This window comes from Hypanus sabinus, unplaced genomic scaffold, assembly GCF_030144855.1.
Source record: "Hypanus sabinus isolate sHypSab1 unplaced genomic scaffold, sHypSab1.hap1 scaffold_603, whole genome shotgun sequence".
NCBI lineage: Eukaryota > Metazoa > Chordata > Chondrichthyes > Myliobatiformes > Dasyatidae > Hypanus > Hypanus sabinus.
In genome coordinates, this window is record NW_026781459.1 from 261,672 (window position 1) to 285,814 (window position 24,143).

The window sequence follows — 24,143 nt, forward strand, 5'->3', positions numbered from 1 at the left end:
TTCTCTCAACTGCGCACTTTCTCCGTTTCTGTACACTTATAGTTTGGAACACCTGCATAATGTCGGCCTCATTAGTAAGTCTTCGGAATCTGTTGAATTTATAACAGTGCTAGTGTACAGCAGAGAGTCAACTCAGGCCTGCTAAACCCTACCACTGATTCTGTTCCACGACTCTCCTTTTAAATCCTCCCCTGTTGTTCCCCTCTCGTTCTCCTTGCGAAATGGGTTGCAGTCACCACTTTCTGGGGGAAGAGGTTCCCCTTGAGTTATCTGCAGACTGAAGAAGACGAGCTGACTGCAGTTCTCTCCAACATGTTCTTCGCCCCTCTCATCTCTGGACTGATGAAGAATGACTTTGCTAGTTAACCTCCTTATTCACGACTCATTTCCATATTATGGGTCATTTTTCCTGCTTCTAAAATTTGTTGAAAACACCCCTGTCCTTTAAAGACTGAAAGCAGAATGGGGAACCACCTGACGGATGTTCAACGAAGCAGGGTCAGAAACCCGAGGGAAGTCTACACAGGGCAGAGTGGGGCTTTGGATTCTGAACGTATGATGAGGAGAAGGGAAGCAGCAGCGGGGCGTGGCAACGAATGACAGAGTAGCAACATTTGGAAGATGATTGACAGAGAATATAATTTGGTTGTCTGACTGATGGCACAAACAATGACTGTGGTGAGGTGCTCCACTGGTTGAGGAACATGTATGTGCTTGGAATGGTTTAATCTGCTGGGGGAGTTAATCGTGTTTGGTTATCCCGTAATATTATAACCGGATGGTTATTATGGATTGTCCTATCTGAAATAATGTATTGATTATCATATAATATGTAAGATTTTGACACTAAAACTGTATCGGGCTTGAATTTATGGTACCTTTGTGAAGTGATGGGCATTCATGAGTTTGTATTTTAAAGCAAGATTTTGGTGAATGATATTTGCCATTTGTTTGTACCTTTGTGAGTAATCAGATTGAGTTAAACTGTTGCAGGATCCTGGAATGTGTTGGGTTGTGTCTGCTTTCTCTGGCATTTTCTGCACTAACTGCCTCGTTTGTTAATATTTCATGTATTTTTTGATGTTTTCCCCCTTTTGTCAAGCGTCCTTTATTTCTGCAAGGAACACCTTTGTTTTTTGGGGAGAGGTCACCAACTCTCAGTCAGGTGCTCAAGGCTTCCTTGTCACCATCTAGTCTACTCAGATCATTGGGATGTCTCCCATGGAGGGTCATACTCATTCCACTGCTTAATGTTTTCTTCCAGAGTGATGATTTATTGTTCTGAGTTGGCCTCACATGTACGTGTTCTGGTCTGTATCTCTTATCACGATTGCATATACACACATGGAGTGCTGAATCCTGTTCATTTTTGATGAAAATATATACTTAAAAGTTTTATCTGTTTTTCTTGTTGTTTTTTATTGAAGTTCATCGTCAAAGAAACATTTCCAGAAGTTGTATTTCAGACATTGTAGATATATATCATATAATCATATATGTCACAAATCTCAGCATTGAATATATCTGAGGTATACACTTATAGAAAAGAGTGAAAGAAAAAAAAAACAAGCAAAACGAAAAGAAACTATGTACAAGTAGGGAGTGATTTTTTTTTAACAACATATTAAATGATTTGTGAGAATAAAATCGGGCCTATGAGGCATTATGTAGTTAAACCATTTTTCCCAGTATGAAGCAAATTGTTCCAGATTATGATTATCTTCTCCATTTTGTAAATGTCCATTGTAATTTCCATCCATGCATTTAACCTTGGGCTCTCCTGTGATAACCATTTCCTAGTAACAGTCTTTTTACCAGCCGCCAACCATATATTCATTAAATATTTATATTTTTGCAACCATTCTTGAGGTATATATCCAAAATATATGGTCTTACTCCCCAAAGGTATTTCACATTTAAAGATGTCATGTCGGGCATTGTGTATCCCCCTCCAATAGTCTTTGATAACAGGGCAGTCACAAAAAATATAATAATGATTTGCATTTCGATTTCCACAGTTTCTCCAGCAAACCGCGAGGTTACTATCATAATGGGATACCTAAGAGGGTGTAATAAAATATCTTATCAAGTTTTTCCGTCCGAACTCCCTCCATTTCTGTGAACTGGTACACTTCCATTGATACCTCCATATTGTTGTCCATTCTTCCTCAGATATAATTATCCCTCCTTCCTTCCTTCCCCCATTTTGTTTTAATGTATGAAGTCAAATGTATTTTAAGATTTGACAAATCCTTATTCATGCTTGAAATAATTCTACTACCGCTATCTGAATTATATGCTTTTCTAAACAGCTCTAACATGCACGTACTTGCCTTGGTTACAATTTTAAGCATCCTATTAACATACTGTCGCATCTATATATACTGATAAAAATCTTGTTTTTCTAAATGTTTCTCTTTCAGCATTTCAAAGCTGAACAGTGTTCCTTCTTTCATTATGTTGCAAAGAACTGTTATTCCATTAGCTGTCCAGTCCTTAAATCTAGCATCCAATTTATTTGGTGTAAAATCCGAGTCATATGCACACCATTTAAGAATTGCAGTATCTCCCTCGAGATTATATTCTTTTATAGTAGTTTTCCATATTTTAAGAGTCAATTTCACCCATGGATTATTAATAGTATTTATGTACCTTTGCAAGTTATTATCAGCCAAAATTGCTTGTATGGGGAAGGGAAGTACCCGCTCCTCAATGTTTTTCCACTGAGCGTCATACGATGGGTTGCTCCAGCATATCACAGCTCTCAACTGTGCTGCAAAATAATAACCTCTAAGAGAAGTTAGGCCACATCCACCTTTTTCCTTTGCTAATTGCGAAGTTTTGAGATGAACTCTAGGCCTTTTACCTTGCCAAATATACCTTGATAACATCTTGTTCCATTCATTGAATTGATTTTGATTAATCTCTATTGGTAGGGTCTGAAAGAGCTATAACAGTCTGGGCAGTGTATTCATTATAATAGACTCACTCCTTGAACTGAAACTAAAAGAAAGGAATCCGGTTCCATCTTGCTATATATTCCTTATTTTTTTTTATATATAAAGGCTGATAATTACATTCTGATAATGTTGCCTAATCTTTTGGCATAATGATGCCCAAATATTTGAAAGACTCTGTTTGCCATGCCCGGGGTTATCTACTTTCAATTTCTCTTGCTGGGCTGTAGTAATATGAAAGTAATTGGGTTTTATCTATGTTGATCTTGTATCCTGATAATTGACCATATTGTTCAAAGGATTGCATCAATCAGGTAAAGAGGTCAAAATGTCATCCACGTAACAAGCCGATTTATGCTCTGTCCCTTTACTAGTAATTCCCCACTTTGTCTGATGTATTGAGCTAATGGTTCCAGATATAATGCGAAGAGTAGTGCTGACCATGCAAAACCCTGTCTTGTGCCCCTTTCTAGGGTAAGACTATTTGATTAAATATCCATTGATTTTAATCCTAGCGGTAGGGTTGTCATATAGTGCCTGTATAGTTTTAATAATTGTTATGGAAACCAACTCTATGTAAAACTCTGTAAAGAAAATTCCAATTAACCGAATCAAATGCCTTTTCAGCATCCACGCTTATCACTATTGCTTTGATTTTACTTTTTTGTATATATGATCCATAATGTGAAGTATCCTTCGAATATTGTGCAAACACGAGGAAATCTGCAGATGCTGGAAATTCAAACACACACACAATGCTGGTGGAACACAGCAGGCCAGGCAGCATCTATAGGGAGAAGCACTGTCAACGGCTCTGGCCGAGACCCTTCGTCAGAACTAACAGAAAGGAAAGATACTAAGAGATTTGAAAGCAGTTGGGGGAGGGGGAAATGCAAAATGATAGGAGAGGACCGGAGGGGGTGGAGTGAAGCTGAAAGCTGGACAGGTGATTGGCAAAAGTGATACAGCGCTGGAGAAGGGAAAGGATCATGGGACAGGAGGCCTAGGGAGGAAGAAAGGTGGAGGGGAGCACCAGAGGGAGATGGAGAACAAGTGGAGTGATGGGCAACTAAGCTTGTCAGGGATGAGGTAAGAAGGGGAGGAGGGGCATTAACAGAAGTTACAGAAGTCAATATTCATGCCTTTCTTTCTCCCTTATCACTATTGCTTTGATTTTTTTTTGTATATGAATTTGTATACAAGTTCCCTCTCTTCAGCAAGAGTCATTCCTTTGCCGCCTGGCTGGCAGTTTCCGCAGCCGCAACCCCCGCATTTTGGCTCGCATGCTGCGCCAATACTATCCCACTTCCGATTTCCACACTCCATTTCCATAGCGGTTTTCTAGAACACAGAAGATGTCATCTGCAGTTTTATAAGTTTTGAGGCGAAGGTCTCTTCTGACTTTGTCGTCAAGACTGTCCAGCAGTTGAACCTTTTCCACCTCTCTTGAACCGGTTGGCTCTCTCTGCCTCTGGAGTGCTTCCCAGTCCTTTCTCCACCTGTGAAAATGCTGCCAGTAAACTTGGGAAGGGCCGTCGGTTTCAGTCTGATGGCTGGCGTGGGAAAATTGGAGGAAAAGCCCAATGCCTTCGGTGTTAGTCTTTCAGCGTCCTCCTTTCTCCTTGCCTGTATGAAGTGGGCCTTCTTGGAAACTAGCTTGGGGATTTGGTGTTTGAGCCCCTTTAGGCGACTCTGAAGGTGCTTCCGATCCCCTGGCCGGTTCCATCGTTCCCACCTCCTTCGCTGTCTTTACCAGTCATTGCAGGTGGTTAAGCATGAAGCCATACGCCTCCTGGTGGCCATCGGGTTGTACAGCAGTGACGTCTTCACATTCATCCTCTGCTGCTTGTAGTGCTATGAGCAACTCAACATTTCCAAAGTTGGTCCAAAGAGTCTCCAGGATCAGCCTTCTGATTTCCTTTAGTTTCAACTCACACTCATTTGCCGTCTTTGCCAGGTCAGCTTTTTGCTGTTCAGTTAACACAGCTACTTTCTCTGTGTTCAGCACCGCCTCCCGTTCTGCGGTGAGTCCGGCCTCCGCATCATCATTGGCTTCCATGACTTTCTCGGCTTCTATTGTGAGTTTATTGAAACTCACTCTGAGCTCCTCTTCAGACATGTCTTCATAGGTCCTGGTAATACTGTTGGCCAGACGAGAAAACAATCGTTTTGCTGTCATTCTCTCTAGCTTGAGTTGCTCAACTGATTTCCCAATAGCTTGATCAGCCATGTCTGATTCCCTCTGCAGGTGAAAGTACAACTTTTTAGTGATGCTTTGATGTTTTTTTATCTCAACTTGATTTCCTTCCTTTTTCAGGACTCCAGGTTATTGCTCTTGCTGTTCCAGCTCAAAGCTCCCAGATTTCTGTTTCCTGGTCAAACAGTTTTGTCAAGTCTGAGCAGGTGAACGGCCTCTACCCAGTGTGAACCTGCTGGTGTTTTTCGAGACCAGATGACCGAGTGAATCCCTTCCCACAGACTGAGCAGGAGAATGGCTTCTCCCCAGTGTGAACTCGCAGGTGTTCAAGTAGGTGGGATGACCGAGTGAATCTCTTCCCACATTCTGAGCAGGTGAACGGCTTCTCCCCAGTGTGAACTCGCTGATGTACCAGTAGGGTAGATGACTGAGTGAATCCCTTCCCACAGACTGAGCAGGTGAACGGCTTCTCCCCAGTGTGAACTCGCTGATGACTCAGTAGTTTGGATGACTGAATGAATCCCTTCCCACAGACTGAGCAGGTGAACAGCCTGTCACCAGTGTGAACTCGCTGATGTACCTTGAGATTAGATGAGTAAGTGAATCCCTTCCCACAGTCTGAGCAGGTGAACAGCCGCTGCCTGCTATGAACTCGCTGATGTTTCTGTCTGCTGGATGAATCAGTGAATCCTTCCCCACATTCTGAGCAGGTGAACGGCTTCTCCCCAGTGTGAACTCGCTGATGTCTCTGTAGGTTGGATAACTGAGTGAATCCCTTCCCACATTCTGAGCAGGAGAATGGCTTCTCCTCAGTGTGAACTCGCAGGTGTTCAAGTAGGTGGGATGACCGAGTGAATCTCTTCCCACATTCTGAGCAGGTGAACGGCTTCTCCCCAGTGTGAACTCGCTGATGTCTCTGTAGGCTGGATAACTGAGTGAATCTCTTCCCACATTCTGAGCAAGTGAACGGCCGCTCCTCGGTGTGAACTCGCTGGTGAGCCATTAGGTCAGATGACCGAGTGAATCCTTCCCCACAAATTCAGCAGATGACCAGCCTCTGCCCAGGGTGAACTGACTGGTGTGTCCACAGGCGGGAAGACCGACTGAACCCCTTCCCACTCACAGAATAGTTGAATGGCCTTGCCCAGTGTGTAGCTTCAGTTGAGATTACCAAGTGAATCCATTCCCAGTGTCTGAGCAGGTGAACGGTCTCTCCCCTGTGTAAAATGACGGACGTGTCAGTTGGTCAGATGACCGAGTGAATCTCTCCCCACAGTCTGAGCAGGAAGGATGGTTGTTTGAATCTGTTGCTCCTTAAATATCTAGACAGAGACAGCACAACTGGTGTGTTGTGTTTGAATTCCCATAGACAAATTCCTTGTCGTTTTTAACCTGTAAAAAATTTTAAAATCCATCAGTGGGTGAAGGACAACATTTGATATGAGATCACTTGAGTTGCCAAGGTTTGATTTGTTATCACACTGTTACAGTGAGGTTAAACCCAAGTTGGAGAGAGAAATCATCTTCGAACCGGGCACAGTGCTGGTACCTGGAAATACCCACAAACTCTCTGATGCTGTATAAGGGTGGGGTATTTCTGCCATCTCCAATATGTGACGGCTCAGTTTGACTCTCTTCAATGGTATTATTCCCTGTTCCCACTGAGCTGAAAGGGTATCAGGCCCCACAGTAACAGAAACCCTCTCATGGCGCATCAGCGCCAGACTTCGAGATGAAAGGTCCTGAGTTCGAATCCGGCCGGCTCCCCTGCACGCATTCCATCCGTGCTGGGTTATGAGCTGGTGATCTCTTTGGCCCCTCACCCAGCAGAAGGTAATGGCAAGCCACTGCAGTAACTTGCCTCAACGTTAGAGAGACATGGAGAAACTCTGGAATTGAGGATTTCTCCTACTCAGATATACGGTTGGTCTGCACAGCTCTTAAAGGAATTCGAGTGAATGGTAGTATTATTTAAGGTTCTTGTCATGGAAAAGTACAACACAGAAACAGGCCCTTCCAGTTTGTGTTGAACTATTTAAACTTTCTACTCCCATACCCCTTTCATCCAAGTACCTATGCAAACCTCTTAAATTTTGAAATTGAGCTCGCATGCACCACTTCTGCTGGCTGCTCATTCCACACCCGGATCTGTGTGAAGAATTTTCCCCTCATGTTCCAATTAACCTTTCACCTTTCACCCTTAACCCATGGCTTCTGGTTGTAGTCCCACCCCATCTCAGTGGAGAAAGCCAGCTTGCATTTACCCCATCTATAACCCTCATAATTGTGGTATACCTCCATCAAATCTCCCCTCAATCTTCTACCTTCCAAGGAATAAAGTCCTGACCTGTTTCAGTCTCTCCTTATAACCCAAGTCCTCCAGACCTGGCATTTCTCTGAAATCTCTGAACCCCTTTTACATCTTTCCTGTAGGTTGATGACCAAAACTGCACAATACTCCAGATTAGGCATCACCAATGTCTTGTACAAAGTCAACATAACATACCATCCAGTACTTTGGTTTATGAAGGACTATGTGCCAAAATCTTTCTTTCCGTCCCTATCGAACTGTGACACCACTTTTAGTGAAACATAGGCCTGTATTCCCAGATCCCTTTCATCAACAACACTCCTACATGTCCGACCAGTCACTGTGTAAAACCCACCCTGGTAGGTCCTACCAACATGCAACACCTCGCACTTCTCTGCATTGAATTCCATTTTCCATTTCTCAAGCCATATTTCCACCTGGTCCAGTTCGCACTGCAAGCCATGATAGTCTTCTCACAGTCCGCTGAATCCCCAGTCTCGGTTTCATCCAAAAATTTGCTGATCCCTAACCAGCTTATCATCCAGATTACTGATATAGATGACAAACAACAACAGATCCAGCACTGATCTCTGGCTCACCACCAGTCACAGGTTCCAGTCAGAGAGGCAACCATCTGCTACCATACTGGCTTCTCCCACAGACAGTGTCTCATCCAATTTACTGTCTCATCTTGAATGCTGAATGACTGAACCTTCTTGACCAACCTCCCATATGAGACTTTGTCAAGTGCCTTGCTAAAGTCCATGTAGACAACATCCACTGCCTTGCCCTCAGCCACATTCCTGATAACTTCCTCGAGAGACTCTGTAAGACTGGTTAGACATGACCCACCATGCACAAAACCATGCTGTCTATCCTTAATCAGTCCACATCTATCCAAATACTTATATATCCGGTTCCTGCACATATGTTCTAATAACTTTCCCACTACTGATGTCACGCTCACTAACGTAACATTTTCTCATTTATCCTTAGACCCCCTCTCGAACAGTGGAACAACATTGTCTGTCCTCCAATCCTCCAGTGCCTCACCTGTCACTAAGAATTATTTCAATATCTTTGCTTGGACCCCGACAATTTCTGCACTTGTGTTACGCAGGGTCCTTGGGAACAACTAGTCAGGCTCTGGGGATTTATCCATGCTAATTTGCCTTAAGACAGCAAACACCTCCACCTCTGTAATCTGTCCATGCTCTCTGAATTTGATGCTGCCTTGCCTCACCTCTATCGACTCTGTGTCCATCTCCTGAGTAAATACGGATGCAAAACTACTATTTCAAACCACCCCTATCTATTTTTTCTCCCATATAGATTACCATTCTGATCGTCCAGAGTGGGCATGTTTCTGTTCTGACCTTCTCCATGTTTCTGTGACAGAGAAGCTGGCCAAACCTGACTGGAAGGGGAGTCTGGTAGGAATGACGATGGAGCAGCAATGGCTGGAGTTTCTGGGAGCAACTCGGGAGGTGAGTGATAGACACATCCCAAAGAATTGGAAGCATTGGAAAGGCAGGAGGACACAACTGTGGCTGAAATGAGAAGCCTAAGCCAACATAAAAGCCAAAGAGAGGGCAAATAATAGAGCAAAAAACATTGGGAAGCTTTAAGAAACCAACAGAAGTCAACTAAAGAAAGTCAGATGAGCTCAGGGTGTGGGAGTATGATATTGTAGTCATTAATGTGTCTTGGTAGCACCCAACAGCCTGAGGAATTTAGAGGAACAAAATATCCGGGGCCTCGATATCAGTTGAAAACAAAGGTTCCCTGCACCAGTTACCTTTCAACATTTATTTTGGTAGGTGCATACAAACTCTGCACCCTCAAAATTTCACTTCTGAAGAACCCCCACTTACCAAGTACTCCTTTGCAGAAAACAGCCTGTCCCAGTCCACACTTTTCAAATCCTTGCAAATACCATAAACATTGATCTTTCTCCAATTTAGAATCTCAAGAGAGGTCCAGACCTCTGTTTTTCCGTACTTACTTGGAATCTCATGGCATTATGATCACTATACACAAAGTGTTCCCATTCACTAATTTTTGTCACCAGCCCTAGATCGTTTCCCAACAGCTTATTGCACAATTCTACGCCGGATGTTTTACGTACTGATTAAGGAGCATTTGACAAGCTCTACCCCAGCTAGTCCTTTTACAGTATGGGAGTCCCAGTCAATATATGGAAAGTTAAAATCACTTACTATATCAACTTTTTTTTCTTGGTATAGTCTGTGAATTCTCTACAAATTTGTTCCTCCAGATTCCTCAGACTGTTGGGTGCAACCAATTCCCAGTAATGCCTACGATATCACAATTCCATGCCCTGGGCTCATCTGGCTTTCCTACGATGCTTCTTGCATTGTGATTTCCACAGCTCAACACATCCATCGCACCAGGCTCAAGCATTTGATGCTGACTCTGTCTGAGCTCTGAACAACATCTGTCTGGTGTCAAGAAAATAACCTCTCCCTCAATGTCAGAAAAACCTCCAATGCTGAATTTTGTGATGAGGACGCAGGAAAGGTTTTCTTCTGATGACTCTTCCATGAAGGTCATGTTTGTGCAGGTGTCGCTGTACAGTAGAACAGTGCACCACCAGTTCAGAGTCTGCTAAATCTTCCTGAATGTTTTTTACAGTCAAACGGGGGTTTTGATTTGCCTTTCTAGCAATCCTACGAGTAGCTCTTTCGGAAACTTTTCTTGGCCTTCCAGACATCAACTTGACCTCCACCGTTCCTGTTAACTGCCAGTTCTTAATTACATTATGTACTGAGGAAACAGCTACCTGAAAACGCTTTGCTATCTTCTTATAGCCTACTCCTGCTTTGTGGGCATCATTTTTTTTAACTTTCAGAGTGCTCAGCGGCTGCTTAGAGGAGCCCATGGCTGCTGATTGTTGGGACAAGGTTTGAGGAGTCAGGATATTTATAAAGCTTTGCAATTTGTACAGCCTGGCCTGTCCTAATGATGATTGCAAACAAGCCATAGCCCTAACAAGCTAATTCAGGTCTGAGACCTTGGTAAAATTTAACTGAGAGCTCAAATCTCTTGGGGTGCCCGAACTTTTCCTTGGTGCTCCTTTCCCTTTTTTCTCCCACTCTAAAATTGTACAAAACAGAAATAATACACTAAACTCCTGATGAAGGGTTTCGGCCTGAAACTTCGTTACTACCTCCTCCCATAGATGCTGTCTGGCCAGCTGAGTTCTGCCAGCATTTTGTGTTTTTAATAATACACTAATCTTGCTTAAAATGTTGAATATTTTGTCTTTAATTTTGAGACTTTTGGAGACCAGTTCACCTTCTACTCACTGAACTATTCACAGTAACAGGAAGTTTGACCAGTGGTGCCCAGCCGTTTGCATACCACTGTATGGGATGGGGTGGAAAGCGCGGGGTGTGACGGGAGAGAGGAGGAGGAGGAGGAGTGGGACTGACAGGGAGCGAAGAGGGAGAACGCGTGGGGTGAGTGGTAGATTTAGAGGGTGAGAAAGAGGGGAAGACAGTGTGGGATACGGGAGACAGCGGGGAGAGTGTTTGAGAGAGGGGGGAGGGTGGGATGTAGGGAGAGAGAGAGAGGTTGAGAGCTGGAAATGGAGGTGGTTACAGAGTGGCGGAGGTGAGTGAGTGAGAGACAAGTTTGATTGAGGTGCGTGAGAGAGGAGGAGATGGAGAGGGGAAGACAGAGGGCGACTGATATTGAGAGTGGGATGGCGGGTGATAGGGGTAGGGACAGGGATTGTGGAATGGGAGAGAGAATGGAAGAGAAACAGATGGAGAGATGGATAGAAGGGGAGAGAGTGAGAGAGAAATGAAAAGAGGCATGACAGAGTGAGGAGATGAAGAGAAACAAGAGAGAGGAGTACGATTTATTACTAGAGGGGTAGAGAGAGTGACAAAAAAGGAGAGCGCAAGGAAAGGGGTGAAAGAGAGTGGGAGGCTGGTCAAGTAGCAGTGTAACTGAGAGGGATAGGGAAGAGAGAAGCGGGAGGGAGAGAGGCGGTGAGGAAGCACGGATGATTGAGAGGGCGATGATAAGGAAGGGGTGAGGGAGAGTTGAGAGTGAGGGAGAGAGGGAGCAGGAAGGGAGGGCTGGAGTAGAGGGCCCTATGAGGAAGACGGACTGTGAGGAGGGTGTGGAGAGGGAAATGGGGTAAGTAGCTCGGGGTGAGGGAGAAAGGCAAGGAGATTGGTGTGTATGATCTGAATTGTTAGATTAACTATTTATCCAGTCCCCAGTTGCAGGGTCATTAATCACGTATGTTCACAAGTCACCGAACAAATCCATCATGGGATTACGGTTCCATGCTGGGAATTATGAGTGTGAGGGCAGCTTGCTGTTCTCGGTGTCGGATGTGGGAGGTCCTGGAGTTTCCTAGCATCCCGGACGTTAACATCTGCGCCGGGTGAGCCGAGCTGCAGTTCCTAAGGGACTGTGCCAGGGAACTGGAGCTGCAGCTCGATGACCTTCGTCTGGTCAGGGAGAGCGAGGAGTTGATAGAGAGGAGTTACAGGCAGGTGGTCACACCGGGGCCATGGGAGGTAGACAAGTGGGTCACGGTTAGGAGGGGAAGGGGAAGAGTCAGGTACTAGAGAGTACCCCAGTGGCTGTACCCCTTGACAATAAGTACTCCTGTTTGAGTACTGTTGGGGGGGGGTCAGCCTATCTGGGGGAAGCAACAGCGGCCGTGCCTCTGGCACAGAGTCCGGCCCTGTAATTCAGAAGGGTAGAGAAAGAGAAGGCAGTAGCAATAGGGGACTCAACAGTTAGGGAGTCAGACAAGCGATTCCGTGGATGCAGTCAGGAGACGCGGATGGTAGTTTGCCTCCCTGGTGCCGGGTCTGGGATACTTCTGATCGCGTCCAAGATATCCTGAAGTGGGATGGTGAGGAGCCAGAGGTCGTGGTAGATATAAGTACCAATTACATAGGTAGGAAAAGGGAAGAGGTCCTGAAAGGAGAATATAGGGAGTTAGGAAGGGATTTGAGAAGAAGGTCCGCAAAGGTAGTAATCTCGGGATTACTGCCTGTGCCACGTGGCAGTGACAGCAGTCATGGAATGAGGTGGAGGATAAATGTGTGGCTGAGGGATTGAAGCAGGGGGCAGGGATTCAAGTTTTTGGATCATTGGGACCTCTTTTGGGACAGGTGTGACCTGTACAAAAAGAACGGGTTGCACTTGAAAGCTAGGGGGACCAATATCCTGGCGGGGAGATCTGTGGAGGCTACTGGGGAGACTTTAAACTAGAATGGTTGGGGGGGTGGGAATCAGATTGAAGAGACTAGGAGAGAAGAGGTTAGTTCACAAATAGAGAAAGCTTGTAGACAGTGTGAGGAAATCTAGGAATAATGGTGCATATTTCCCTGAAGGAGGAAGCTCATGTGGTGATGAAGAAAGCTTTTGGTATGCTGACCTTTGAGCATTGAGTACAGGAGTTAGGATGTAATGTTAAAATTGTACAAGGCATTGGTGAGGCCAGATTTGGAGCATTATATACAGTTCTGGTCACCAAATTATACGTAAGATGTCAACAGAGAACAGAGATTTACTAGAATGTTACCTGGGTTTCAGCACCTAAGTTACAGAGAAAGGTTGAACAAGTTAGGTCTTTATTCTTTGGAGGGTAGAAGGTTGAGGGGGGACTTGATAGAAGTATTTAAAATTATGCGGGGATTGATAGAGTTGATGTGGATAGGCTTTTTCCATTGAGTGTAGGGGAGATTCAAACAAGAGGACATGAGTTGAGAGTTAAGGGGCAAAAGGTTAGGGGTAACATGAGGGGTAACTTCTTTACTCAGAGACTGGTAACTGTGTGGAACGAGCCTCCAGTGGAAGTGGTAGAGGCAGGTTCAATTTTTTCATTAAAAAAAATTGTATAGGTATATGGACAGGAAAGGAATGGAGAATTATGGGCTGAGTGCAGGTCAGTGGGACTAGGTGAGAGTAAGTGTTCGGCACGCACTAGGAATGCCGAGATGGCCTGTTTCCGTGCTGTAATTGTTATGTGGTTTTACCGCGTACGATTCTGGTCTCCATATCCGATAGCGGGGAGTTTTAACTCATATGGGGACCAACTGCAGCTCAACCCCAGCTGATGCGGGTGTTTCCCCTGTTCAGGTGGGGGTGAGGAAGGGGTTAATCTCGGGTTTGTGTAAATCGAGGGCTGGTTGCTGTGGGAAAGGGGTGGGACCGAGCCGGACAGCGGGAGGCTCCGGGCTCTCCAGTCTTGCATCCCTGGTTTTAGTTTTGCACTGTGTCAGGATCGCGGGATCAGTTTGTTGTGGTTCCCCAAGCTGGGAGGGTGGACGTGGGTGAAGGGGGCCTGTCTATGTGTCGGTGTGGGGTGAATGGTCAGAAGGGTGTGGGGCCACTGGCGGAACGGAGGGTGGTTGGGGTACTGTGGGTGATCAGAAGTAACATGACCTGGGTGGATGGGCAAGGGGTAAATTACGTTGTCAACGAGGGTGGATCTGGTCCAATGAATCAGACAGCTCAGCTCGCCTGTCCTTTCAGGAGGCCACAATTCTCTCATCATCTTAATCACTGACTAATCTTCCGGTTAACATTGAGTTTGTTACAGAGCCCCAGAGCCTGGGAATGGCTGGGTGGTAGGAATCAGAGGGTGATGGTGAGAGGCTGTTTCTTGGACTCGAGTTCCATGCTTAGTGACGTTCCCTGGGGTTACACCCATTGCTACTGGTCATCTATGTCAATAATTTGGTTGAGAAAGTACTGGGTATGGGTAGAGAGTCTGCAGCAAGTTCAAACAAATACTGTTTTTGAAAGACAGTCAGTAAAAACACTCCCCTCTCTTTCCCTCTCCCCACTCAGATCTGACCAAAAGCTACATCAGAGGATGCAAGATCTTTTACTGAGTAACCACTGTGAGGGAATGGGAGTGGTTTCAAAGGGCTGGGCTGCTGGAAGCACATTACCAGACCTGGAGTGATTGCAACTGGGTCTGACAGAGGCATAACTGGTTCTGCTGGGCACATTCAGTCTCACTCCCAACTATTTCCTCCCTTCCTTTGTACAGGTATGTAATGTCTAAAGGACCAGTGTTTGAGTAAAGGAGACTCACCAAACTTTCTCCTGACTGAATCACTGGAATCTCCGAGTCAGATGGGTTCTCTCCAGTCGGTGCTCTCAGTCCTCGGGCTGGTTCATTTGTTGCTGTTCCCACGTCATCAGTCGTGGTTTGCCTCCAGTTGGGGTTTTTCTTCAAATAAATCTTTCACCACAGGTCGAACTTTAAACAGAGAGACAATGAAGCACGTTAATAATGAAAAGGAGAACTAAACATTTCTGTGTAATGTTACTAAGAACAAAACTCACTGAAATTTAAACACTGAAGGCAGATGTAATGATCTCAGCGAACAATCTTTTATTGTCCCTCACATGTCACAGACGATATGGGATAAGAAGGAGCCATCATTCAGTCATGGTAAGACATAAGACACAGGAACAGAATTAGGTGATTCGATACATCTGGTCTGTTCCACCATTCAACCAGGGCTGATTTTTATTCCAACACCACATTCCTGCCTTCCTCCTGTAACCCTGAGCTGCTCAGCAATCATCAATATGTTAATCTCTGTCATATGTATACCCAAATGGCAGCTTCAACCACCCTCTGTGGCAACAAATTCCAAAGATCAGACATCTTCTGGCCATAAAATGTTTCTCATCTGAGTTTTAAGGGGAAGCATCTTTATTCTGAGACTGCACTGTCAGATCACAGTCTAATGGAAACATCCTCTCCATGTCCACTGTATCCAGGCTTTTCAGCATTGGGTAGGTTTACTTAACCATACATCCCTCCACCACCCCCACCGTCCCTCTAAACTCCATTGAGCACAGGCCCAGAACCATCAAATGCTCCTCATTCATAACACCGATCGTTCCTGAGATTATTCATGTAAACCTTGTTAGGAACACTGTACTGAACACATTTCCAGGAACAACAGAAAAATCGGTACCAGGATAATTGACAGGGAAAAGTTGTGCTTTCATTACTGTTCTACTCTCACATGTGCTGGCGCGTGGCCAAGTGGTTAAGGCGTTGGTCTAGTGATCTGAAGGTTGCTAGTTCGAGCCTTGGCAGAGGCTGCCTGTATGTCCTTGAGCGACGACACCGGTGCCAAGCTGTATGGGTCCTAATGGCCTTCCCTTGGACAACATCGTTGGCGTGGAGAGGGGAGACCTGCAGAGACTCTAACGGAGGCCTACAAACTATCACAGCCATTTTCATTTCCAGGTTAAAACAGGTCCATTTCATGAAATATAAACCAAGAAATAAAAAGAAACTGGAATTACCAGAAAGACTCTGCAGGTAAGGAACAGCTTACAATACAATTCAATTAATAATATTTCATCAGATTGAGTTCAAACATTTTCAGTTTTTAGTGCAGATCCCCAGCACAGCTGCCTGATTTCCACTGTGTGATTTCCAAACACAGTTTGAACACCAGACTCAGGGACTAGTTCTGCTGTTGTAAACACGGAACAGCCCGTTTACTCACAGCCTCTCCCTGTGAGGATGGAATGGGAACTCATCCTCTCTTCAGACTGGCAGTCATTGCTTCCAAAGGAACTCCAGAAACAAACATCTGATCCCAGACCAGAAATACTCGATCAACACCTCACAAGCCCAAACAGCTCGATCCCTGGGTCCACTTTAGCTGGATTAAAAACTATGATATCCCAGGACCCAACCTCTCAGAGTCACACAGCTTAATCTGCCACTCACCGACCCTGAGAGTCTCACACATCGTCCCCACATCTCACACTGGGTCGTTCAATCCGGGATTTCCCCACAACCAATGTCCAGCTGCTTGAAATTTCTGCTTCATTGCAGGACGAGCATCCGGCCCCTTCTGTAGAAGCTCAAACCAAAGTCAAAGCCAAAACACCACCAGTTCCATTTGCCTGGAAAGCCGATCACAGGATTAGAGCCCAAGCACCAACTCTCCCAGTACTCTTTGCTGCCAGCAAAATGCTGCAGTGTGTCAGCCCGTCACTGTTCATAAACGAGCACCTCCACACCAATGCACAACAGAAATGGGACCTGATGACCCTCCGGCATTCCAGCTAACAAAAGCCGATTCTGGAAATGACTCAGCGAGGCCAAAGGTACAAAAGAACACTTCACAATGAAGACAGAGATTGGAAGAAAGATTGCTGATATATAACATCGAGGAGGTGGGATACAGGGTGAACCGAAGATGACCCAGATGGGAGATGTAAATCACTGAAGCAGGAAGATGGGTTTAGGAGACTGCACAGAGACTGAACAAGATGAGCAAAGATAAGCAGATGGAACCAGGTGGGAGAAGGGATCGTACATTCAGGGGTGCAGTGCTACCAGAGCTCACCGGACAACTGCTCCGATACCTCTGTAAAAATGTCAAAATAAACAAGCGGGTAATTTAACAGCAGCCACATATTAAATAGAGGGAATTCTACGGAAGCAGGGGGTTGGGAAGTGGGGGTGTTGGCTGGTGGGGAAAAGTACCACTAATAACATTAGGATATTTGATCGTTTTTGGTGAAATCCTGGAGCTGTGACTGTTTTTTATTTAGGTATTTGTGAAATTCCTTCTCGCTCGACCCATTGTCCAAGGAAGCTGGGAAATACCTGTACAGAAGTGCAAGCATTTTCCTGCTCTTTCCAACGGGTACCATTGGATTCCAGGAAGGAGCTATATTAAGCAAGGAATGAACATAGACACCCAAGTTTAGAAGTTGAAAACAATGAAAGAAAAATTCACTGCTCGCTCATCTTCTTCCTGATTTTGATCAAATACACAAGCTAATCATCCAAAATCCTCTTCTACACCTGGATAAATTTAGTTTTGTTTTACAAGCTAAATGGAAAAAAAAACATTTCTGGGCTATAAGGTAGTTTTACGTCATTTCAACTATCATTAATAGCGGATCAACCCCTTGGCCTCGCTCCACCAACTGTAGCTGATGGGAAAGAGGCTCTTTTTCTCTTTGTGTTGATAGGAAAAAGAGTAATTTAGTGAGGCAATGAATGAGATGAAATGCATTTCCAAAACTCCCAAATGGTTGCTGTCCTCCCGTTAACATTTTTCACTTCCAAACAACGATATTTTCTATTTGTATAAATGCGATAATAATTTATGTAAAGATTCAAACTTCTTTAACTTTTTATATATTTAAAGACTAAACAGGATCTGTAAAGGTCGAACTATGTAACACCCGACGTGTGAGGAGATTGTATCGACACTCACAGATACACTTCCCGTCCAACCATTTCTGCGAGAGAAATGGTACGAGGCAGATTTGCCAACCTACCACTTTTGAGAATAACATTCAGCAATATTCGGGGCTTTTGCAATAGTTCATCAGAGTTTATTTTTTCATACTTAATTACTTGGTTCCAATTTAGGTGGCTAAAATTGTAAAAAATGAATTGCTTTATTTCTGTTATTTTTATACCTCTGAGGAACACTGCTAAGCGCTGCAGGCCCTGCCGTCTGCTCTGACTCAGTCGTATTAGTAAGGCTACATCTATGGTGGTCCGTGGATTACTCGCTAATCCTAAAGTAAATTTTTCTCAGTAACAACCCTTTGGCTTCTAAGCAAACAAAGTTATTTTACTTGCTTGATAATTATATTTTATGATAATCGGTTAAGTGCAACAATGCAATATTTTGTCATATTATTAAATTAAGTATTATATGTTTAATTTTACCAGTTATACACTGAAATGTAATGATAGGCTGTCATCTTGTTAATGTCTTAGCTGTGGAGCTCTGGAATTCATATATTTCTTTCACCTTGGTTTACTGCTTGCCATTATAGGAAGCCCTATATATGTCACATCCAATTTGTGCACCTGCTCATTGCACGTATGGGGCAAGGCAGTTGCCCAGTAAATGAAATGAGCATGTACACAAATTGGATATCACAAACTGGAAGTGATTGATAAGTTCATGGCCTAAGGTGGAAGGAGTCAATTTTACAAAACCGATCAATTTTACAAAACCTAGCCATTTTCAATTATCTGAAACAGAAATACCACAAAAGTTATTAACTTCAAACTTACTGCATAATCACTCAAAGAGTTGAACGACACGTGCAGGCACCGAGCGCTGTATAACTTCAGGCCTTCCAACTTAGGCCACTAACTTATCAATCAAACCACCACCCACCTTTCCCCCCCCCCCCCCCCCCCCCACAGCTTCGGCAGCTAAAAAATTACCACTTCAGCCCTGCTCCTCAGCCGTCCGGCAGAGCTCGGGCCCGGCCCTTTCCCAATGCAACCGGCCCCCGAGTTACACAACACCGGGATCATTCCCGACTCACCCCTGTTCGAATCGGAGAACCGCCAACAACAGCGGCACTCGGCACCGCGCATGCGTTCAGCAGGCGTTTCTCCGCAGCGCCACCGATGGCCGGAGGTCTGCACATCGTCTCCGAAGGCCGGAGATCTGCACAGCGCCACCAGTGGCTGGAGATCTATACAGCGCCACCCGTGGCTGGAGATCTATACAGCGCCACCCGTGGTCGGGGGCCGGAAGGACAACGGAGAGGTAAATCACAAACACGACAAAGTCTGTAGATTCTGGAAATCCAAAGCAACACAAACAAAACGCTGGCCGAACACAGCAGGCCGGGTAGCAGCGGGAATGGAAATCAGAATGAAAATGTTTGGACACCGGGAACTCCCGCACGGAGCGGATAGTGCAAAGGTTAGTTTATTATTAGAGCAGCTATCCATAAATAACACTTAGTTTCTGTTTCTCCATAGAACCACGAAACAAAGAAAGAGCATGAAAGTCGCTCAGTGAGAAAAATCAAACTCCCACCCCACCCCCCGGATCAAGAAGAACGGGATCCCAATCATCAAACCCCAAAACCCACCCCTCCGCACAAAAGGGAACAATAACATCGAGCCCCCCACAAAAAAAAAACACTCCTACCCCGCACAACTGCGGTGGAGCCGGTGTCACCAGTGTAGAGGCGGCCGCATCGGGAGCAGCGGACACAACGGGCGACCCCGGAAGATTCACAGGTGAAGTGTCGCCTCACCTGGAAGGATGTTTGGACAACGGAGAGAGTTCGGCCATCCGGCCCTTTCATTGTGACACCCCGAACTCCACGTCAAATCCGTCCAAACGAATCTGGGTGAATTTTAATAACCAATATATATCGATCAGCTGTCTGAATGATCCCCTGACTCTGAGAGGAAGGGGTATCTATGGTCCACACTGTCAGGGTGTTGAGTTTACCAGGAGACAAAGACTGCAGGGACGAAAGGTTTTCTGTTGGCTAATACACTGTGTGTGGACCCTGCTGGCAATTCTGGTGTTGTGACCCGAATCGGGACAAACACCACGCTGCCCACTCCACCAACAACACGGCACAGCCGGACACATAACAGGGGACTTTACATCCCACAACCCTGGATTCAGTGATGAAACCCGTGATTAATGTTGTTGTCCCACTGAAAAGTCCATTAAGGTGCTTTTAAATGCCTGCGCTCTCCCACAGGTGACGTCACACAGCTCCTACCCCCCACGCGCCTGACGTCACACATGGGCTCCCCACACCGGGATCTGCCCTCACGTGCGCGGTGTCTCACGTCACCCACGAGCTTCATCGGTACAACGGCTGGGCTAATAATCACGTGACCAGCCCATTCCCCCATCGCTGTCAACAGAGGATTCAGGAGCTACGTTATTCCCATTGGTGCGAAGCGATGTCAATCACTGGTTACAACCAGTCACGGAGGTGGACAAGCCGAGTGGGCGTTACCCCGCTGAGTACGTCTCCCGCTCAAGCGCCGACCGCCTCCTCAGAGCGGAGAAAACCTCAAAGTAAATGTCCGCTTTCTGATTTATTTCCATTTCCCTCCGAGGGAAGTTGGGGCGTTTGTGAAGCGTCTCCCGCGGCCGGAGTCTGATGTATCGCTGAGAGGTAGGAGGAGACCGCTCGGCCCGTCGGTTCGATGCCGGTCCCCCGGGGAGAGAGGGGCAAGAGCCGGGGAGTGAGAGGTGGATCCAGGTGAGGGGGGAGGTGGGAAGGTGGAAATAGTGACGGGTGGGAGGTGAGTGATCGGGGCAACACGGGGCTGCAGAAGATGGTAATTAATTCTATAGAGGATTAACAAAGAGGTTAGAGAGTATTTGTTAGAGAGAGTGCAATGAAGATACACCAGACTGATCCCTGGGGTGGTGGGGTCATCGTATGAAGAAAGATCAAATGTGATAACCCTTTCTTTTAGAGAATCGAGGACTGAGAGGTGAACACACTGAAATGCACAACATCATTACCGGTTGAACCAGGGATCTCAGTCTCTGAAACAGGGATAGACTGTGCGGGACTGAAATGAGGGGAAATGTCTCCATTCCGAGGGTGGTGAATGTTTATAAATCCCCACCACAGAGGGCGGTGAAGACTCAGTGATTGTCCGCACGTAAAACAGATGTGTGGAGACCGAAGGGATCGAGGAAATGAGGATCGGGCAGAAACACGTGGCTGAGATGGGTGAGCAGCCGCCATATTGCTGATGGTTAGAGGGGCTGAATTGCCTCCTGCTGTTTCTCACTTGATGTTTCAGTGTTCCTGTCCAGCAAGGCTCTGGAGGAATGTGAATAGAAATTAGTGTTTAGAAACACAAAACTGATTTAAATGAAACGTGAACATTTCCTTTTTGAATTATGTTTTGGACCTGGATGGGAATTGAGCCGGTGACTCTGTGACCTGGACGTGGAGGGAAAAGGATCGGGGAAGATATGGTGTGGAAAAATAATCATGTATCTGGGGTAAATATGGAATAATGTGGGGAATGCGGTGGATGGGTCGGGCAGCATGTGAGGGGCGAGGAGCAGAGTCACCAGTTCAGGAGGGAGTCGCTCCACCCGTCACCTGATCCCGGTTCCTGTTCACGTTTTTCTGCAGATCTGCAGCATCTGCGGGTCACTGTTCTATGTGTCCGTGTAGCTTCATCTTTCCCCGTTCAGACAAGTCAGTGAGATCCGGATCTGTCACGTCCTCTCATTGTGGGTGGACAATGTGTTTTTTCTCTGCAATATTTTCTGTTGTTTCATTCACTGTTTTGAGATGCTGAAGTGCTGCCAATGTTTCTGGGTGTCTGACCCGTTTATGTGAGAATTTAGCCATTTGTATTTATCTGCGCTTCTCATAAATGTGTAAAGTTTAGTTCAGCTTCACTTCAGAATTTCCAAAGCAACACCCAGTCAGTCAAATTGCTCCACACAATTAAAATAGCTTATTACTTTTTTCTCTATTTTTGTACTATATATATGTATATTCTTATTTTAAATCACAATTTTTCAAAACTATTGTTATCAATTAGGTTCTGCTGCTACCGCAGGGACAAATTTCATGACACATGCCGGTGCTATTAAACCTGATTCTGATATTGATATGGGAGACCAACCACCGGTTACCTGATCCCAGTTACCGCAGATCGTAATGTGAGATTGAAGTATTTTCCATATATTTGCTTTCCACAGAAATGACAACAGTTCAGTTTCCTTCTGTGGTTCCAGAGCAGAAGCTCAGTCTGTCTAATATTTCCACACAATTAAAATGGGAAATTTGTTTATTATCATCATGTACTGAGCTACAGTGAAAATCTTGCCTGATGTACCATCCAGACAGATGGATACATTTCAACAGTACATTGAGCTGATATACATCAAAATAATCACTGTAACAAAGCATTATGGCTGCAGAGAAAGTGCGGTGCAGATAGACATATGGTGAAGGGTCACGTCCAGTTACATTGTGAGGTTGAGTCCATTTTATCATTCATTTGGCTTATAACTGCAGACAGGAAGCCGTCCTTCAGCATGGTGTTACGTACTTTAAGGCTTTTGTATCTCTTCCCAATGGGATAGCAGGTTTGCAGCAAGAATGTCTGTGGTTGTGAGGATCTTTGAGTCCGTGGCCTGTTTTTCCGAGGCAGGGGAAGTATAGGAAGAGTCCATGGAGGGGAGGCTTGTTTCTCTGATGTTCTCTGCAGTTCCTTGCAGTCATGGGCAGAGCAGTAGCTAGACGAAGGCGTGAAGTGTCGACAAGGAGCTCAGAGACCTCGGCCTTCACCCTGCCTTGTGTAGCTGGATCCTGGACTTCCTGTCAGATCACCAGCAGGTGGTAAGAGTAGGCTCCATCTCCTCTGTCTCTCTGACCCTCAGCACACATACCCCTCAGGGTTGTCTCTTTGGCCCCCTCCTTTACTCTCTGTGCACCCATGACTTGTGTTGCCACCCACAGCTCCAATCTGCTATTTAAATTTGCTGACTGCACTACATTGATTGGCCTAATCTGAAATACTGATAACAATCAATCAAATGCCTTCTGACAAGGCTCGGTCCAAACAAACTTTTCACCCTTCTTCAGGAGATTGGTCAGAGGAAGAGCGATAGCAGCAGAGTTCTTACGGTAATATCCATCCATTCCCAGAAACCTTCTAAGAGCCTTCTTAGCACTCAGAATAGGAACCTGAGAAATTGCCTGGACTTTTGCCTGAACAGGAGCCAACTTCCTTTGACCTACAACATAGCCAAGACAGGTCACACTGGCATGGCCAAATTCACTCTTAGCCAAGTTAACTGTAAGGTTGCCCTAGGAAAGCCTGTCAAACAGCTTTTCTACTGCAGAGATATGCTCTTCCCAAGTGCCACTCCCTGTAACTAAGTCATCAATATAGGTATCTGTGTGTTCTCACCCTCGAATTACAAAATCAATCATTCTCTGGGATGCTCCTGGAGCATTTTTCCTTCCAAAAGGCAAAACATTGTATTCATACAACCCAGATGCTGTCACAAACACAGAAATGTCTCTACCTCTGTCCATCAATGGAACACACCAATACCCTTTCAACAGATCAATCTTTGTAAGATATTAGCCATTCCAACCTTATCGATGCAATCATCCACCCTACGAATAGGATAGGCATCAGTTTTTGTTACTGCATTTACCTTTCTACAATCAGTGCAAAATCTAACACTACCATCATGTTTGGGCACAATAATGCAGAGTGACTCCAATCTCATTTTGAAGGCCTAATAATACCATTCTCCAGCATATACTCAATTCCCTGGTCAGCCAATTTACACTTTTCGACGTTCATGCGAAGTGGGTGTTGTTTAATCGGTTTGGCTTGACCAACATCTACATCATGTACTGCGACCGTGGTTTGCCTGGGAACATCGGGAAATAAATCTTTGTACTTCAGAATTAATTCCTTCAGCTGTTGTTGTTGCTTTGGCTGCAGATGAGCCAACTCGTTATCAATGTTTTCTAGAACAACCGAGTTCATTAGCCTAACTGGGACCATGTTTGGCTTGTGAAAAGTCTCAGACGAGTCAATTGTTTCATTCTCAGGGTTACCAGATTCATTTGTTTTGACAACAATACTCACAGATGGTGCCTGCTTGTCAAAAAAGGCTTTATCATATTTATGTGCACCACCTGTGTTAGTTTACGTCAGTCGGGTGTTTTAATAACAGAATTCACATTATTAATTTGAGAGACTATCTCATACGGTCTATTGAATTTCGCCTGAAGTGGATTCGTCAACATAAGGCAAGCACCTTATCTCCCACCTGGTATTTTCTTTCGCGAGCCCTGTTATCAAACCAACACTTCATTTTGTTTT

General features: G+C 45.2%; 1 protein-coding gene and 1 long non-coding RNA gene across 2 annotated transcripts; one reads left to right on the forward strand and one right to left on the reverse strand.

Annotated features, from left to right (window-relative positions):
• Positions 1–5,362: 5,362 nt before the first annotated feature.
• LOC132389571 (zinc finger protein 214-like) lies at positions 5,363–18,604 on the reverse strand. Its single transcript, XM_059962053.1, has 3 exons — positions 18,558–18,604; positions 14,565–14,732; positions 5,363–6,546 (listed from the first exon to the last, which is right to left on the reverse strand). Exon 3 carries the CDS (start codon positions 6,155–6,157, stop codon positions 5,372–5,374), a length of 786 nt encoding a protein of 261 aa, XP_059818036.1. The 5' UTR covers positions 6,158–6,546; positions 14,565–14,732; positions 18,558–18,604; the 3' UTR covers positions 5,363–5,371.
• LOC132389573 (uncharacterized) lies at positions 6,969–17,820 on the forward strand. The gene is made up of 3 exons (XR_009510597.1): positions 6,969–8,952; positions 15,741–15,815; positions 17,671–17,820. It is a non-coding gene; the product is annotated as an uncharacterized LOC132389573 (long non-coding RNA).
• Positions 18,605–24,143: the final 5,539 nt, after the last annotated feature.